At 40.1% G+C, this 18,539-nt stretch overlaps 1 protein-coding gene across 1 annotated transcript; it reads right to left on the reverse strand.

Moving 5' to 3' along the window:
* Positions 1-9,450: 9,450 nt before the first annotated feature.
* On the reverse strand, positions 9,451-11,831 carry LOC146617181 (serine/threonine-protein kinase pim-1-like). The gene is made up of 9 exons (XM_085372735.1): positions 11,771-11,831; positions 11,142-11,378; positions 10,891-11,016; positions 10,673-10,767; positions 10,487-10,534; positions 10,184-10,402; positions 9,914-10,094; positions 9,657-9,827; positions 9,451-9,567 (listed from the first exon to the last, which is right to left on the reverse strand). The coding sequence occupies exons 1-9, from the start codon at positions 11,829-11,831 to the stop codon at positions 9,476-9,478; spliced, it is 1,230 nt and encodes a 409-aa protein (XP_085228861.1). The 3' UTR covers positions 9,451-9,475.
* Between the last annotated feature and the right edge of the window lie 6,708 nt (positions 11,832-18,539).

Below are 18,539 nucleotides of genomic sequence, written 5' to 3' on the forward strand. Positions count from 1 at the left end.
TCTTCCAAGGTTAGGCAGACTGAAATCTTGCGACTTAATGTTTGTGAATGACTTACATTTAACTATTACCAGAATTACTAAATCCTGCCACTTGGACTGACACGTGGCTGGACACACACTTTCTATGGGAAATCAAAAAAAATATGTCGTTTTGAACTGCAGTTACACTATTCTGGCTCCAATCCTGCAGTTACCTCTGTTGTCCACTAGAGACCAATAGAAGTCTTTAAAAACCGGAGGCTGCCATCTACAAGGACTCATGTTGATTATAGTGTTATGACCCAGGGTCATTATTTGCGGTACGGTGTTGTTATTGTTTGTATTTGTATTCAGTGTTGCTTGTTTCCAGGTGGAGGCCACCCATTGGTGGAGGAAGGAAAGAGGCCAGCTACAAAAGGGGTTGGACTGGGTCGGCGAGCAGACTTCCTGGTTTCCCGGGAGCTGTGTGTCTGGGGACCGTCGTGGTGTGTGACTGCACGGGGCTGCAATATTAATGCTGAAAAAGGGGTTGTACCTGGGCTTGGTAGCTGTAGGGGTGGGAAGCCGTTTTCTTTTATTCCCCTCTTTTCTCCTGTTTCGGGTAGGGAGACAGGTTAGAGAATTGTATTTTGTTTTGGGATCGTGGGAGGTAAGTTAGCTCTGTTTTTCTTTCTAGTGTGTTTTGTTTGTTGTTTTGGCATCGCCCACCCTGAAGCTCGCTACCTGTTCAGTAAATAAATTAACCAACTCTCGTCATTCTGCCGTGGTGTGATTTTTTTTGTCGTTATTATGTATCGGGTTTATCTTTTTGTTGTGTTGCACCCCGGCTTCGGGCCGGTGTGTAACAATAGGTTTAACTCTTCTCTTTCTCTACATACTGCAGCTTTCTGTCCTCTGTGGCTGTAAATTACATCGTTTGAAAAAAAAAAACACCACACAATTTTTTCTTGGCTTTTTAGCTAAAATCACCTGTATTGTCTGTTGTTTCCATTTGTGGATGGTTAATAGTGCAGAAGATTGTTTTTCTGTTTTCAGGATTACATGAAAACATTTTGGAACAGATCATTTTTGTATATAATAAATCTTAGGATAGTATTGGTTTTGATGATTTATAAAACAGCTGTGTGCCGTAGCCCTGGTAGTGTGGATCCTTAGTGTGTAAAGAGTAGATATCTCATGTAATATGTGTGAATGAAAATCCATGGACTTTATAAGAGTCCTCCATTTATGGCTATGATCCTAACAAACAAGATTAATACGTTTCTTTCTCCTACCAATCTTCCTGTTTCCTAAAGGAACACGCATGCACAATATATATGCACCAGGATGCAGTGGCGTGTCTAGAAAATTTTTGTTGGGGGGGCCAGGTAGGGGCACAGATTTGGAGAAGGGTGGCAGATGTAATTGGCAGATAATGTTAAAAACAATTCTACCAACCGTTCACCATAATTCAATAACCCTGTAAACCTAATAACCGTAACCTTATTAGAATGAGATTTTAACCACTACGGTGCAAAGTGTTTAGATACTGTGTTGATTAAGTACAAGAGATACAATCAGTCAGTGTTTATTCAGCATTCAAGGACATCAATATTTGCATAGTATTTTTACTGACATGTAGTGCACATGTGTTTTGGGCAAAAACATTTTTGAATATTAAAATACGAACATTTTTAACATACAATTGGCAAATTAGCCAATTCCAATGCAAAACCAATGCCTGTTAAAAAAAAAAAAAAGAAGATAATCTTCTCACAAACTGGTGTTTGATTTTGAAACAGGAAAAAAGTGGAGAAACAACTGAAAAGACTAACATTTGAATAAAACCTGAAAGCAAGTAAATACTTTATATGCTGCCTTACTTTGGTAATATTGAGAACAACACTGGCTGATGATGAAATGCAGTCAGCTGGCATGGTGACACTGCCAGTATTAACCTGCAGGGCTGGACTGGGACAAAAAATTGGGCATTTTCACTACAGATTGGCCCACCAGGTATTAAAGCCATAAAGCCTTTGAATGAAAACAAATGCTGTTGTGACAGTGATGTACAGTCTTTTTGGTATATGTATGATTTCCATACATTTTACGTCAGATAAAAACTTTCTTCACAAGATTCAGATAATTATTTAATAAAAGCTAGATATTTTAAATGAGAATAAAAAAGAAAAGTATTTCTTTGTGCCCACCTTTCCCTGTTAATGCCCTACCTGGCCCCCTGGCAACACTTTGCTAGACCCGCCCCTGCACAGTTACCAGCTGTCAGCTACATAAAAAAAGGATCCTGGTGTTATTTATCTCTCAGAAACAGTTCATAACTTCAACTCATTCCTGTCACCTAAAAGGTAAACCTGTTTCTCCATCACCTGTTCAGCTCTGATGATTCAGTAAGGACATCTCCTGGTTTCATCTTCATGTTTCCCTCTCACCACATATCCAAACCGACATCATGACCAGCAGCTTTACAGCTTTACAGCTGTGGCTCCAGCAAACATTCTAACTAAATAAATTCTAACAACAGCTGATCAAGCTTAAACGTGCTGCTGCTGTTTAGCGCGACATCTGCTGGTTTCCTCTTTCTGGCTCAAAGTGGGTGATAAACAAACAAGAGAGACGATCAGCTGATCATTGATCAGTTTCATGATTGAAGTAGCAACAGGAGAGAGAGGAGAGATAATGAGAGGAGAAGAGGCAGCTGTGCAGCGTAAAGACAGAATAACTCCAGTTTTGTGTCTTTTTCCATCCTAGCTGAAGTCCGGGACAAACTGCGTCTCTTCTCAGCTCAATACCAAACGCGTAATATTTTCTCTGAATGAGGGACCATTCCATTTTTTAAGGAGCTGTTGGCAACTCTACTAACTAACCTTATGAATAAAATAAAGTTCACTATCAGTAACATCATAGCAACCGAACATCTGTATAAACTTGTCATGCTAGCTCACACAGTATGAGGTATTGTAACTGACTGTAAAAAGTCAGCACAACGAAAATAAACTCCACCTAAACTTGGTTTATATCTGACCCAGATAGACTGCAGGTCATAACTTCTTACCTGAAGTTCAGTTCACCTGACACTCGGACTGGTGGCCGCCTCGGGGCTCTCCTCCTGCTTCCCCTTCCCTCATCCACCTGCTGGCCTCTGTGGAAGCCCTGCCATAGCCACCACCAAACAACTGAGTTATTTTTACACATCGACCTGCATCTTATAACTCATAACTCTTATGTTAAGTGGGGGAACTTGCACAATCGGTGGCTAACTAAATACTTTTTTGCCCCACTGTACACTCACTGGCCAAATTTTTGTTAGATACACCTGTTGAGCTGCTCATTAGGTCAAATACCTAATCAGCCTATCACATAGCAGCAGCTCAGTGCATTTAGGCATGTATACATTAATAAGATGACCTGCTGAAGGTCAAAGGGGATTTAAATGACTTTGAACATGCATTGTTGTTTGTGTCGGACAGGCTTGTCTGAGTATTTCAGAAACTGTACAACCATCTAACCGGTTTATAGAAAATGGTCTGAAATGGAGGAAATCTCCTGTGAGCAGCACTTCTCTGGGAAAAAATCACTTGTTGGTGCCAAAGATCAAAAGCGGAATGAGCAGATTACTTACAGCTGTAAGGAAAGCAACATGAACTCAAATACCCACTTACTTCAACCAAGTTATCAAGAAGAGCACCGCTGAAAGCACAATACGTTGAACCTCGAAGCTGATGGCCTAGTGTCACCTGCTGGATAGAGGTGAAAACACAAAGCAAACAATGTCTCTTTCATCTGTTTCACAGCATGCACGGGAACTGGAAACTCGCCGAAGGGAGGCAGAGGAGAGAGAGCGGAGGAAGCAGAGGGAGGTGCAGCTGGAACTGGAAAGACAGCTGAAAGAGGCTGTGATGGTAAAAAAAAAAGTTTTCCACTTGACACCAATTATGTACAGAGTCTTTTCTCCTTGACTTTGATCTTTGAGAACTCCAGCAAAATGTTGACTGTCATTATAAAATTCACACCTAGTCTTTAATGATTTGGAAAAATGGTTATGACAGTCCAGGAAAAGGTAATTCAGGAATAGGTCAGTTTATACCGCTCTGTTGGTGCATCTGTTTATGTAGCTGTGTGTGTGTGTGTGTGTGCATAGATAAAAGACAGCATGCAGGCTGAGATGCAGGTGAAGGAAAAGGAGGCTGAACAACAGAAGAAGAGGATCAGGGAGCTGGAGCTGACACAGCAGCAGCTGGAAGTTGCCCTTAATATGGAGATCCAGGCTCGGCTGGAGGAGGAGAGGGCCAGACTGGAGCTTGAGCGGTAACAATGGATTTCTAACTCTTATTATGGCCCTTTATTATTTTATTTGTGATGGAGATCTGAGATATCCATGAGAAGTATTAACATTTTCAGTTGCTTCTTCCCTTTTTCCCCTCCTTCAGGTTGCTGCAGGCTGAAGATGAAAAGAGGAAACATTTCCAGCTCCTCCAGGAGCAGCAACGTACAATGCAAAACCTCAGCCCCATACAGGAGCTGTCAGATGGCAGTCCCGATGAGGACACCCCCTCAGCCCTCAACTCTGCCTCTCAGGAGCTCCAGGATCTGCAGGCATCTCGCCAAAGAAGTCACCAGCGTCTGGAGGTGAACAAGTTTGTTTTGACTGGCTTTGTGAGCAGCATCTTATTTAGTGCTCTTCTAAAACAACACTGATGAAGATGCCTGCATGATTTTTGTTTCCAGGAGGTTCAGGAGAGGCTGAGGAATGCCAGTCAACAGGTACGGCACTGGAACATCCAGCTGAACCGACTGATGACCCCCATTACTCCTGCAGGTGCGGTATTCACTTTGCCTCTTTGCAGCACAGACTTCTGGAACAGAGTGTTAGTATAGTTAATAACAGTGTAGACCAGGGGTGTCAAACTCAAATACACAGTGGGCCAAAATTCAAAACTGGATCAAAGTCGCGGGCTAACTTTAATATTTATTGAAATATATTTATTCCTCCAGATATAAGAATGAATCTTTTCTTATGGACTCAAACACATTTTGCTGAAAAACTGAATATGGAACAAGCAAAGCTTAATACTAAACAATATATATTAGCTGTATAATACCAGTAGGCCAGCTCTAATAGTAATTTGGTATGGCTTCGCGGGCCAAATGTAATTAGGTTGCGGGCCAAATTTGGCCAGAGTTTGACACCTATGGTGTAGACCATATAATCTGTCAGATAATTGCATTAAAATGCTACAAAAGGCACCTACCCCCAAACATGTCAAGAGATTCATTCAGTGACTTGAATGAAAGAATCTGACTCACCTCAAGTTAATTAAAATTAAAAATAAATCTTATTATGATTTAAACACGGAAATCTTAAAACGAAAAATAACCGCATGCACAGTTGTTACAGGCTGCAAACATGTTTTATACTGCTTTGAAGTCTGGGACAGCATCATAAGAGGCATAACTGATCTCACCATAGTCCCATGAAGACTCAAGATGAGTGTTTTCACGACTGCCATCTTGGTGTTTTGAAATCAGGCATGATGAATGAAGGGAAGAACTGTCTGTTAAGGTTCTCAGTCGTTCAGGTCATCGTAGTCTAAGGAGCTTGGAAAGAAAAGCATCTGGACTTCTTTAAGTTTCTTGAAGAGCATTTCACCTCTCATTCAAGAAGCTTCTTCAGTTCTCTGAAGAAATTCTGAACTGAAGAAGCTTCTCAGATGAGAAGTGAAACATCTTCAAGAAACTTAAAGAAGTCCAGATGCTTTTCTTTCCAAGCTCCTTAGACTGTAGTTAAACTTCACACACTGGACTTGTCAGTCACACATCCTTCGCCAGTAGGCATTCCCAGAATGATCTTTCCCCTTCTGACGCTTAGAATGACCAAATATGTGCAAAATGGACAATTCCACATGCCACCATGTCAGTCTTTTATTAAATATGACATGAAACAAATGACTGAGCCATTAAATTTGTCACAAAGGTGTTCACCTAATTCCAGGCAAATGGAATAGACTTCTATGGGACCATAAGTCTTTTTGCACTTTGACATTTGTTTTACTTTTCAGATCTGTAACCTATAACTTTTATACTGTATGTGTTTTGATCATAGGAGTCTACGGGGACTTACTTACTTTTAGCACGTTTAGCAGTTGATGTTGGCTTCTTTTTTCAGTACTGGAGCTTCCTGCTCATTGAAGACTTTTCTAAAAGGAAATGCTTAATCCAAAATGGCGTTTTAAGGGCTTGGATTAATGTCAATTTCAGCAAATATTCTTTCTTATGTTAAAAGAACATGGATCTCTGTCAGTGATAACTTCTGACTTTATAACTCAAATTTTAAGAGAGAGCTTCACTGCTAAGCTCTCATCTGTGTGGGTGTCACGGTTCGCTTGAGGACTCACACGCAGGACTCAGAGGCACAGTCTGTATTTATTACAGTTCCACCAGGTGTATATACAAACAGTGCAGGGGATAGTGCTATATACAAAGCGGTGACAGGGAAAAGGCTCTGGGGAAATCCAGGTAGGGAAAAGACACTTGCTCCTCTTCTGACTCTCTCTCCAAACACCGCTCGGGGGATGCAGAGTCGGGTCCAGGGGATCTATGTACAGAAGGAAACACACGTTAGAGGTTTTGCACAGGGAAGCAAAAGAGAACTTGCTCAGAGCCGGGCTGCACTGACGCGAGTCACACGCAACGATCCAGTGATGAGTAGAAGCCACTCCCTGGCTTAAATGCTGGCTGCACTGATGAGGCCCAGGTGTTTCCTCCTCAGAGGGGCGTGGGCCGAGGGCGTGAACCCACCATGAGTTCCGCCCTGGCGAGAGAGAGAGAGAGAACACTACTAGTCAGCGGCCTGCTGATCCCATGGCCGTGACAGTGGGGTTCAAATCCCTTATTCAGATTAAGATTTTATGTGACATTACATTGGCAAAAATTAAATTTACTTGAATAATGTGAGTATTGGAGTAAGTACTTGAGTAGTTTTTGAATAACTTTAATTTTGTAATGTGCATATTTTATGAATAATGATGTTTCAATACTTTAATCTACTGAATAAGTAAGAATTAGACTTAATAATCTTTTTACTTTAAAAAGGGAAATTGTGTACAATCTTTTATTCTCCAAAATGCACATAATAAAAATGTTTTGGGGAATGTATATGCTTTTTAAAAACCAATTGCTTCTTACTTGATGCATGCTATAACTTTCAGCAAAACTGAACTAAAATTTGTTAACAAGCTTACCAAATAAGAAATGTTTTGTGAATTTTCTTTGCAGAGCGACTGGAAAGCCGGCTGTTATCAAAGCCCACATGCCCTAAAAAGGAGGACGCGCTGGCCAGTAATGAGTTCATCACTAAGTTTAAGATAAGAGTTGATCAGAATAGAGGCGATGATGAAAGTCTGGAGCATCAGTTGGAGGCTGCCAACCTGTCTGATGAATCGTTCGAGGCCCAGACAGAAGTCAACGGACAAATATGATCACAGACATTTTAAAAACGCGAGTTGAGAGTTAAGGGGGAAAATATTGTAATAAGTATATATTTGAATTGCACACTAAGATATAAAGTGATGGCAGCGAGCACAGTGTTGCAGGATTTAATTAAAAACACATCTGACTAAGACCAACTGAAATTTAGAGTTGTGTATAATAAAGTTTATTCATGATTAATAAAACAAATCTGTAATAATTTTCTTTCTCTTTTGTCCATCTGAATCTCGCTACAGCTTAAATAAAAGAAAAGAATGTGTTTTGAATATATTAAACTATTCTCTCTTTTTCTTTCTTTCTTTTTTTCTTGGTGGGTTTTCTTTTGCAATCAAACGCAACATTATACAATTATATAGTATAGTAAGAAATATCCTTTAACTTAATTTAGTATTTGTTTTTTCATTTTTGTTTTTATTGTTTCCCCTTCAGTTTTGTGCTCATAACATGTTCTAATCTGACATATTATGCAGTAAATTATTTTTGCAATAACTTAACAGGCCATTGTGGGAGCCAACATTCACTTATCAAAGACATATTTGTATATTCTGTGGGCTGCTTTATGGTTGTGTCATTTAGAAACATAAGCCACAACAGACTTCCACTGGAGAGTACTTAAAAATGTATTTTTATGTAAAGATATTTTAATAACTACTATATTAAGGGAGAACCTATTGTTACATGGATTAATTGTACAAACTGTAGAGAAATAAGTTTAAGCGTGCAACTTTTTATTCATTTTTAACTGTATTAATGTTTTTATGTTAATACAGCCGCCTCATATCTGTTTCCTCAGTGTTTTTTAAACCATGTACTCCATCTATGAGTAAGAACATGAATAAATTCCTTTCCAAATTTGTAGTTCTTTTTTCCAACACACAGATGAAGGTATTCTTTTGCACCAAGGCGTTAAAGAAATGCTAAGAAAAAATGAAAATACTACGTTGCAACCTGTGTGTGTGTGTGTGTGTTTATATATCTGTATCTATAGATATATATGTGTATTCGTACCCTTTTTTCATCATCTAGTTTCCTGTGCCAGATCTTCTACTGATCCACTGAGGCAGACATGTAAAAAACATGAACTAAAGCATATTTCTGTATATAAACAGGACTTTAAATCTTTATCAACAGCTACTTTAGAGGAAATTCTTCAATAAACTGCAACCAAAGGCTCAACTCAGAGGACAAAACCCAACCTGTTATAAATAGTGTGACACCAAACTTTCTCTTGTGTAAAGTTACAAATAGGAGTAATTATCCACAGAAGCTTTTATACATAATGAAGTTATAATTCGTCCTGTAGAAATTGTACATTTAAGCTATATAGTTCCCTCTGTGATAACTCTGCTATGAATGCCTCTTATTAACTTTTATGCTTTTACAACCCACTATGAGCAAACACTCAGCAACAGTGGGAAGGAAAAACTCCCTTCTTGAAGGAAAAAACCTCTGGTAGAACCTGGAAATCTGTCTAAACTAGTTGGGGGTTAGAGCAACAGATGCAAGTCTTCAGATCATTTGCAGTGTGACTGTCTTTGTGCACACTTTAACCTGATTCAGTTTTCTTATTTGTCAAAATGCACCATGGGTAAAAAAAACAAAACAAAACAAAATAGTAATGAAGGAGAATCCTCAGCAAAGATGAATTAAACAAGTTTTATTTTGATCCAATTTTACTTTAAGTAAAACACATCTTTATTTGATGACTTTAATGTCATCAAATAAAGACAGTTTTGATGGAGCTCCTGACCCAGCCCAAGCTCTCTATGAAGACGAGGAAAAACTCCCCAGGGGGCCAGATCGATGGGAAGAAACCTCGGGAAAGCCCATTCAAAGAGAGATCCCCTTTCCTGGGATGGCTGGGGGGGGGTTACAGGAAGTCCGAAAAAGCTAATTTTTTATTTATTTATTTTTTAAGATTGACCCATTCCTGTCCAACAGAAAAAAGAAAGGAGGTTACCACAATGTATCACACTTATATGATAAGGTGTGAATTGTGTGTTTGTGTGTGCTATCTTAGCCAGGGGTGAAGCTGGAGCTCCTCCAGTGTTGGGCGCTTCTCCGGGGCTATAGTTAAACATGCCTCCAAGAAATTCTGGCATTCTTGAAAGAAAGAAAAGATCAAAAAGATGAAGATGATAGTTCTAGTGATCCAAGACATCAGTGGATCTGGAAGTGTGAAGTTTTCTTACCTGTGGACAGACGCTTTTTGATGCTCAGTTTCTTTGCGAGGAACCTCTCGGTACTAAAGTGCCGTGCATGAAGCGCTTCATACAACACCACTCCCATTTGCCACACCGTGGTGGGTCCACACCTGTAGCAGCTCCTCCTGTACCACTCGGGAGGGGTGTGAAGAGGAGTGCCTAACAAACAGACACAATTACAATTTCTTCTAAAACAAAAGACACAAATTGCTACATCTGTGAAAAGCAGGAGCAGAATATGTTACCATAGAAGACGCGATACAGAGATCGCTGTTTAACAAAGCAGCTCAGTCCAAAGTCAATGATGCGAACTCGAGGCACATCGGAGCCGGTCTCAATCAGAATGTTTTCTCCCTTGATGTCCCGATGAAAGATGTGTTTATCCTCAAGTTCCTTTACAGCATCAACTAGTTGCTTCAGAATGACCTGGAAAAGATGAAAAACACAATAATGAGTTAATGCTTTTCTGCCTTGATTGAATGCTGTACAGTCTAAGGCTCTCCCAGTCAACCTACCTTGGCCTTGTCCTCTGGTAAGGTTCTTCCATATTCTGCTTTGTATTTTTGCAGGTCCACAGCGGGGACAGGTCTCTCCAGCACCAGGATCAGCTCTTTGCCAAGGTCGAACCACTCCAGCAAGGACACAGGTGCTGATATTCCCACTGACCCTTCTGCTTCACCTGCAAGTTTAACCATAATGGCCACTTCCACCGAGAGCATCTTCCCGCTTTCATCCTGAAATATTACAACAAAGTGGATGATGAGGAACGCCGCATTCAATCCAGTAATGTAAAACTAATTCAAGTGTTGGACGCTTACCGCCACTTTGCAGTAGACTTTATTTTTGGGAATGTGTTTGATGGCAACCTAGAAGACACAGAGCATTGGTGAGCATTTCCTCAGTATGACATAATGAAAGGTGGAAACACAGCAGACGTCTCAGTTTACGATATTATCCATTATCTGCGTTACTGCCTGTCTTACTACCATCATCTGAACACTTACTGGAAAACGATCTTCTATCCGGTAGCCAGAAAACACTGCTCCGCAGCCTCCTTCTCCGAGCTGGTGCTCCTCCACATATCTGGCTTGGAATTCACCTGAACAGACAAAACAGCAAATCTTGTTTTATTACAGCTGTGACACAAATTACTCTCCTCTGTAGCCTAAATGTTCCTTTTGCCCTTCCCCTGAATATAAAACCCAAGCTGCTTGCTACTTACGTTTTTGGTCTGCCACTGATTTTTTGTCCTGGTCCACATTCCTTTTTTTTTTCTTGGGTGACTCTCTGTCGTCTCCCGTGGCCTTTCTTTTGCCATTTTTTGCGCACACCTGTTTGTTGTTCAAGTCTGGAGATGTGGAAAACACCAAAAGCATATCAGCTCACTGGATGATAGACACAAACACTAAACACCAATATCTTAAACCTAGCAACCACACTTAATCTACCCCCTTATTCAACTAATTAGCCTACCTTTACCAGAGTCCAACGAGGAGGATGCTTGCTCCTTGTCACCGCTCATATGGTCAAGAAGTTTAGCCCTCTTTGCTCTCTTTGTTGTGTCCTCTTCATCTTGCACAACCTTGCGCTTCACTCCTTTGACCACATCTGAGCTGGTGGAAGGACCAGCCTGCTCAGCGACCCTCCTCCTTTTCATTGGGGTCTTCTTTTCAGGACTGGCCTTTCTTTTAGCAGTCCTGCTCTTACAATCTATAAACGACAACAACACAGTGGTGAAAAAGAGTCCCCGACATCAAGACTGGAAGCAGTTTGATGGCAAAGAATTTGAAATTGCTTTTGCTTAAATGATCACAAGTTTAATCTTGGGATGAAAAAAATAACTGATCAGTGCGAGTTGATACTAGGTTTACTAAGTCTTAGATCTTGATGGCACTTGTTGGTCTGTTTTTACTGTTGAGTCCAAGAATAAACTTATTACATTATTTTACCAAAAGACCGGTAACCTTTCTTTGATTAGACATCTTGTATTAAAGCTATTTTCAATTAAACATATGATTCAATTGCTCCAAAAATGATTCACACAGTGTCAACATTTCTAGGATTTGGATTTTACCAGGATTTGATTTTATTATTTTACTTACCTTGATCTCCCGAATCTTTCTTATCGGCTGGAGTGGCAATTTTTCTTGTTTCCTTTTTCATTGTAATTTCGGAGACCCTTTAAAATCGAAAATGTAAACCGTAATGAGCTAAGATTGAGTTAATATTCCTTCAAATGTGCACCCTTCAAATGCTTGACTTTTCTAACTGAATTCTGTAAGTGAGCTTTATAAGTAAACTCTGGAAACTACGGCAACACAACATAGAATCTTGCCTTTCAGTGACTTCACTGACTGCCAGTAGTTCAAAGTAGTTTACAGAAAAACACTGGCAGACAAAGCCATAATATTTCTTATAATTCAATCATTTCATATCAATTAAACAGTTTCTTTCATTATCTTTCATCATTTGTATAAAGACCTCATCTATGGATGACAGTATGAAGATTTGTGGTTGACCACACACATTATAATAAACACAGTGTCAGCTACATTGTCATCTGATTTAAAGTATTTATTATGTACATTTAACTGTCATGGTAGTGAGTCTGTGACCCAGTGTTTTGTGTTTGTTCATTTATATTCATTGATTATTCTTATGTATGTTTTTGGTTCTCTTTATTGTTTTCTTCTTGTGTTATATTCTTAGGCTTTAGGTTTCTGTTACTTTGCCTTGCCCCTGTGTCCCACGTGTCATGTCTAGTCACTCTTGTTTCCATGTTCCCCAATTTCTCCCCAGTCAGTCATTTCTCTGTGTCAACTCTGTGTCTTTGTAAAAGTCTCTTGTTTGCTGTTTTACTTTGATAGTCATGTGTGCTGTGTTAGTGTTTTCATGTCTGTGAAGGTTCTCAGTCATCTAGGTCATCGTAGTCTAAGGAGTTTGGAAAGAAAGCGTCTGGACTTGAAGTTGCTTGAAGATGTTTCACCTTCTCGGATGAAAAGAACTTAAACTTTGCTTGAACATCTTCAAGCAACTTAAAGAAGTCCAGACGTTTTCTTTCTAAGCTCCTTAGACTATGTTAGTGTTTTCAGTTTTCCTTCCCCATGGTCTTGTTGTTTGTGATTTCTCGCAGCTGTGCTCTCATCCTGTGTCTTATTCCCTCATTTATCCCTCTGTGTATTTAAGCCCATTGTTTTCCTCTGTTTGCTGTTGGGTTATCTGTGTATCATCCATGACAATTAAATGAAATAGCAAATGCAACTACAATTTCAATGAGATTCATTCCTGGCATTCTACTGCGGTGGCTGAAAGTAGACACCAAGCATTATCACTGTAACTGATGTAAATATTGGACTTGGAGGGGATTCGTCTGATAGACTGATGCAAACATTACTGTGAGGAAATTTTTGAATCTCCCAATTTTCTTTCTTTCTGAAAGAAAGAAAGTTGGTTACTGTATCACATTTGTATGGCAAGATGTGAATTCAGTATGCGTGTGTGTTTGTGTCAGAGAGGAGTTTATCTGAGCCAGGGGTAAAGCAGGAGGTCCTCCAGCATTGGGCACTTCTCCAGGACTTTGTTAAAACTTGTTTTCAAGACGTCTGAAATGAAAGAAGGACAAGAGATATCGAGATGATAATTCCAGTGATTCAAGCGATCACATTGATTTTCTGCAAAATTTTCGTTTTGAGAGTCATTCGGCTGGGCAGGGGGTATAACACATCTGCAATGCAGCAACATCTGCTCTCTGGGCCTGTGTGAGAGTGTTATCTCAATGGCGGGAATGAGGATGTTGGAATTTGGCATCTCAGGCACCAACTCATCTCTTTCCTTAACCGGGCTCACCAGAGATTGGTTTCAGCCTCTCTCCATGCTTTAAGGAGGTTGAGTTGATAAATCTGACTGGCCCCTCCCCTGTCTGACCCTATCTCTTCATAGTCAACACCAATGTTCTCACCGTGTGACCATGAACGGTCCTTACCACTTGGCAAGTAATTTCGAGCTAGAAGAAGGGAGTAAGACAAGCACTTTATGTCCCTGTGAAAATACAACTACATTTTATCAAATATCACTAAGCAGTCCTTACCTTTAAATACAGCCTGGTTTCTTTCTCTTTCTTTCTATATCTCTGAGTGAAGTTAGCTCTCATTCTTTCTCTTCCTGTGAAATACAGCAAGTAGAGCTTTAGATAGCAACACACTGTAACACAGTTAGTGTTTGTTGAGGTGATAGAAATGCTGCATTTGAAATGACCTGACACAACATTTTACTCCCTTTTATGTTCACTCCTTTTTTTCTGAAGTACCGCAAATTATGGGCACGTGGGGTTGTTCTGGTGTTGTGCTAAAAATAAATAAATCAACACTACAGTACATGGTTTGTTCTTTCATCTCTTTTTATGCGACATCCTCTACTGATTAAAACGCGACTGCCTTTCACTGTTTAGGCTCAAATCTCATTGTTTGAAGGCCTGCAGTGACGTGAAATATTAACTTCCCCCAAATGCGTTAAACCCAAAGTAACGAGTTTGTTTTGAAAATATACGGAGTGGAAACTACAGATATTTGTAGTTTTGCACGTCTTTCTTCCTCCACCAGAGGCCATAGGCGCTGTCGATCTTGTATGTCCTCCTGCAGCAACATCTCTGCGAAGCTGATGCCTTCTTGCTTGCAGGTTGAAGAATCTTTGGTGCGCCTCCACAATTCTTCTTTAATTTGCCTCTGTGTGAATAGAATAATGATGTTTCTGTTTCTGCCATCAACTTGTTTCCCTAAGCGGTGGACAATATCAACAGCCTCTTCTAAGTTCAAGTCAGGGGCAATCTTCTGAAGCGTTTGCAAAACCTTCACTCTAATGTTTTCGTCTTTGTCTTCCTTCACCCCTTTCAGTTTTAGGCACCACCTCATTCGGTAGCGCTCTTGTTCTCTCACTCTTCTTTTCAAGTCTTCGTTTTCTTTAAGCAGCAGTTCATTCGCATTTGCCAGTTTAACAACTTTCAGTTTGCAATCAGCTATCTCTGCAGCGTTAAACTCTACAGCTTTAGCCAAGCTGGCAACCATAGCTGCACTTTGTCTGTTTTGTTCCTTGATATCCTCCAGTTGTGCTTCAAATTTTTTGTCAAGTCCCATAATGGCTTCAAAAATAGTTTTATTGGAGATATCATCTTCCTTCGCTGAAGATTTTGTTCTTTTCTTTCCTCTGGCGGTTGTTTTCGTCTCCCTGTGAGGTGTCATGCCGAGCAGATATCAGAATTGAGTTCAAGCAAAGTTGACTCTTTTGGTGATTACAGTTTGTCCGGGCAGGCTGTGCGTCTTATTTCATCTGCAGACACGTCGTTGGATGAGGAACAGCTCATGTTGGCATCAGTGGCAGTCAGGATGGCGGCATCTTCCAGAGGGAAGGTCAGGTCGCTGGTCTCTCTGAGCAGGACGCTGTCCACCAACAAGCCCGGTTCCACGGCTGGAGATTACCCTCCTCCGGCTGAAGCCCCCGCTTTTCCCCCGAACAGCGAGCCAGCCGCGGCGCCTCACCCAAAAGCAGCGGCTGCTCCGTGCTCCTCTTCCCCAGTCAGGGCAGCCAGTTTGTGGGCATGGGCAGAGGACTTTTGAAATACCCCAACATTAAAGAAATGTTCACCATAGCCCAGAAGATCCTGGGTTACGACCTGCTGTCTCTGTGTCTGGAGGGCCCCGAGGACGAGCTGCAGAAAACCCCAAAGTAAGTGCCAGATAAATGTCTGGAAAAGGACAATAACTGCAGGTCCTGCCTTCTTAAATGTGGCCATTTTATCTTTTTTAAAAAAAAAAAAATACTGCTACAGTAATATTAATTTATATTTAAAATGTGCGCACATTATGTATGAAGGTGTGGATGAATGATGCTTGTTGTAAGAAAGCATTTTGAGTGCCCAGTAGAAGAGCATCTTTCAAATGCAAAGTTTCTCATTTCAACTTTAATTACTGCACATGATTAAGGCGATAAGAGTAAATAAGGCTTCCAACAGTGGTTATTTCTTATTATCATATCTTATTTTTATTGGTTTTATCAGTAGATTGTTGTTTCACTCCCACCAAAAACATCACCGTAAATAATCTTCTGATTCTGAATGACCATTTAAAAAAATAAACAAATTGTTCTGAGTTAATTTCAGTTACGGATGTATCAGTGACGTAAATGATATATTGGTCATAATCGGGAGGCTGTTACATTTTTATTTTTTTTTTACTTGTTTTGACTTGTCTTTCTGGGGCGATGAACTTTGCAGAAGGTAGAAAGATTTCTTTTTGGGGTTTTTTTTGTGCATTTGTTAGCAAGAAGAGGCAGTCGCTTATTAAGCTTAACGCAGGAATGCTTTACAAACATTCAGAGATGGACTTACACACTTGCTTTACTTCTCTCGGGGATAACTTTGTCGGAGATGAAATGCCAGGTTGCTAGCGAAGCTCCAAATGCTATCCAGACCACCGACAGGTCCCGCATGCCACAGCCGCTCTATCACGTGATGCATACTGCTCCGACGTGCTAACGTTCTGAGGTGAGTTACGGCATGTTGCAAGTTTTGCGAGGTGATTTCGTGATATTTAATGGATCGGATTACATTTTTTATTTTTCTCCGATATCCGATCCAGTAATTTAGGTCAGTATCGGACCGATACCGATACGTAATATCGGATCGGTCCATCTCTAATTTATATAATGTCAATACTATCAAATTTATTCTGATTTATGTTTATTTATGTTCTTAGGGCTGCGCTCTTCTGGACAGAGATCTCTGATGTTGTTCCTGGGATCTGCTGGAGCCGCTCACCTAGCTTGGGAGTCACCAAACCGAGTGTTCCAATTACCACTGGGACCACTGTTACCTTAACCCTCCACATCTTCTCGAGCTCTTCTCTGAGCCTTTGGTATTTCTCAAGCTTCTCGTGCTCCTTTTTCCTGATGCTGTGCAGGGTGTACCCTGCCTCTCGCCCTATGACAGCTGGGATAGGCTCCAGCGCCCCCCGCGACCCTGAAAAGGATAAGCGGAAGCAAATGGATGGATGGATGGATGGATGAATTTCAAATAAGCTCAATGTTTGTTTATTGTGCTTTAGTTATTTGTTGGCATTAGTTTATTTGTAAAATGATCCCATGCAATACAATTCTACTGTACTGCATTCTTTTTTGTTATTTTTATTCATCAGTCATCAACAACAAAGTTTGTTTTGTTTGTTTGGGGAATGTATTTTTTCGATCTGTTAGTTTTTGCAAATAAAAAAACTTTTAGTTTTTGTATTTCTATTTCAGATAACAGAGAAGCATATTTTTAACATAACTGCTGTGTACTGTAAACAATCGCTTTCAAGCACATTCACAGATCATTACGTTGTGGTTTATGAGCACTAGTGCTAATCATTTAAACAAGTAAATGGCCTGCATTTGTATAGCGCTTTTCTAGTCCCTAAGGACCCCAAAGCGCTTCACACTACATTCAGTCATTCACACACTGGCGATAGCAAGCTACATTGTAGCCACAGCTGCCCTGGGACGCACTGACAGAGGCGGACACTGGCGCCACCGGGCCCTCTGACCACCACCAGTAGGCAAACATGGGGTTAGTATCTTGCCCAAGGATATTTGGCATGCAGCCAGGAGGCAGCCTGGGATCAAACCACCAACCATCTGATTAGTGGCTGACCTGCTCTGCCACCTGAGCTACAGCCACCCAATAGTAAAATACTTAAAACACATTCAAGTATTCTTGACAGAATTGCAGTGTGCAGAAAAGACACTGAGTAAATACTGTATATTTCCTTCCCATGAGTATTATGTCAGTCAGTTTGATCGTCATCATTTTTACAAATGATAGAAAAATATATACCATAATAATACAATAGCTACAATAAATCACACCGTGTTCTTAAAAATGGTTGTAAAAGAATCAAACATTTATCACTAGTGTCCTTATCCTCACACTTCTATATTTTCCTTCTGCCTTAAAAATATGTTTCTGAATAATCAAAGCTAAATGTAAATGAAGATGGTGTAGAAGCTCTAAACTAGCTTCAGTATAGCTTTATATATATTTTTTAAACTGCATGTTAACTACACTTTTTTTTAAATGATAAGTTAAACTGCTGTTGGACAGTTAGACCTGTGAGTAGTATCTATAAAATTTCTGTTATTAAGAATAGCTTGCAGCAACATATAATACTATATGTTGGATAGTTTGGTTTATGTGATCTGTTCGGGCTGATGTGAGTAAATGAGATGTACATATTTCAGTGCTTTCCTCTTTATGCCTTTAATAATGAAGATTAAAAAGGATTTAAAAATGGAGGATTTAGTGTTTAATAGCACATTACAGGGTTTCTTTTATGGGTCTTTTTTTTTTTTGCATGTGAAAGTTTCTAAAAAAGCAGAAGTACTAATGAGGAGGTTTTTGTCACTGTCTAAATCACTGTGGTACAGCTGCACTGGCAGAGTCATCCCATGTCTGACAGTAATACACTGCAGAGTCTCCTGTCTCTGCTCGCTTGATAATGAACTGGTAATCAATGTTTGATGAGGACTTAGAGTTGAATCTGTCTGAGGAGAATCCTGTTCCAAAGCTGGGTGAGCTGCTAGAATGATAAAATCTTAGAACATACTGAGGAACCGTTCCAGGAACTTGTTTATACCATCTAACAGAATTCCCATCATCTCTCTCTATGTTACAGTTGAGAACAACTTCTTGACCTGGAGAAACTGTGTGGACAGCAGGTGTTTGGGTCAACACAATCACTGCATCAACATCTGCCAGGAAACACAGAAAAAATAGAAGTTTAAAGTTTAGCTCTAAATATGGACTAAAAAATGGAATAAGAAGATCTTACATGTTAGAGCAGTGAT

Source organism: Diplotaxodon limnothrissa, linkage group LG15, assembly GCF_057381915.1.
Source record: "Diplotaxodon limnothrissa isolate DT_005_m linkage group LG15, D_limnothrissa_male_GT1.1, whole genome shotgun sequence".
NCBI classification, from domain to species: domain Eukaryota; kingdom Metazoa; phylum Chordata; class Actinopteri; order Cichliformes; family Cichlidae; genus Diplotaxodon; species Diplotaxodon limnothrissa.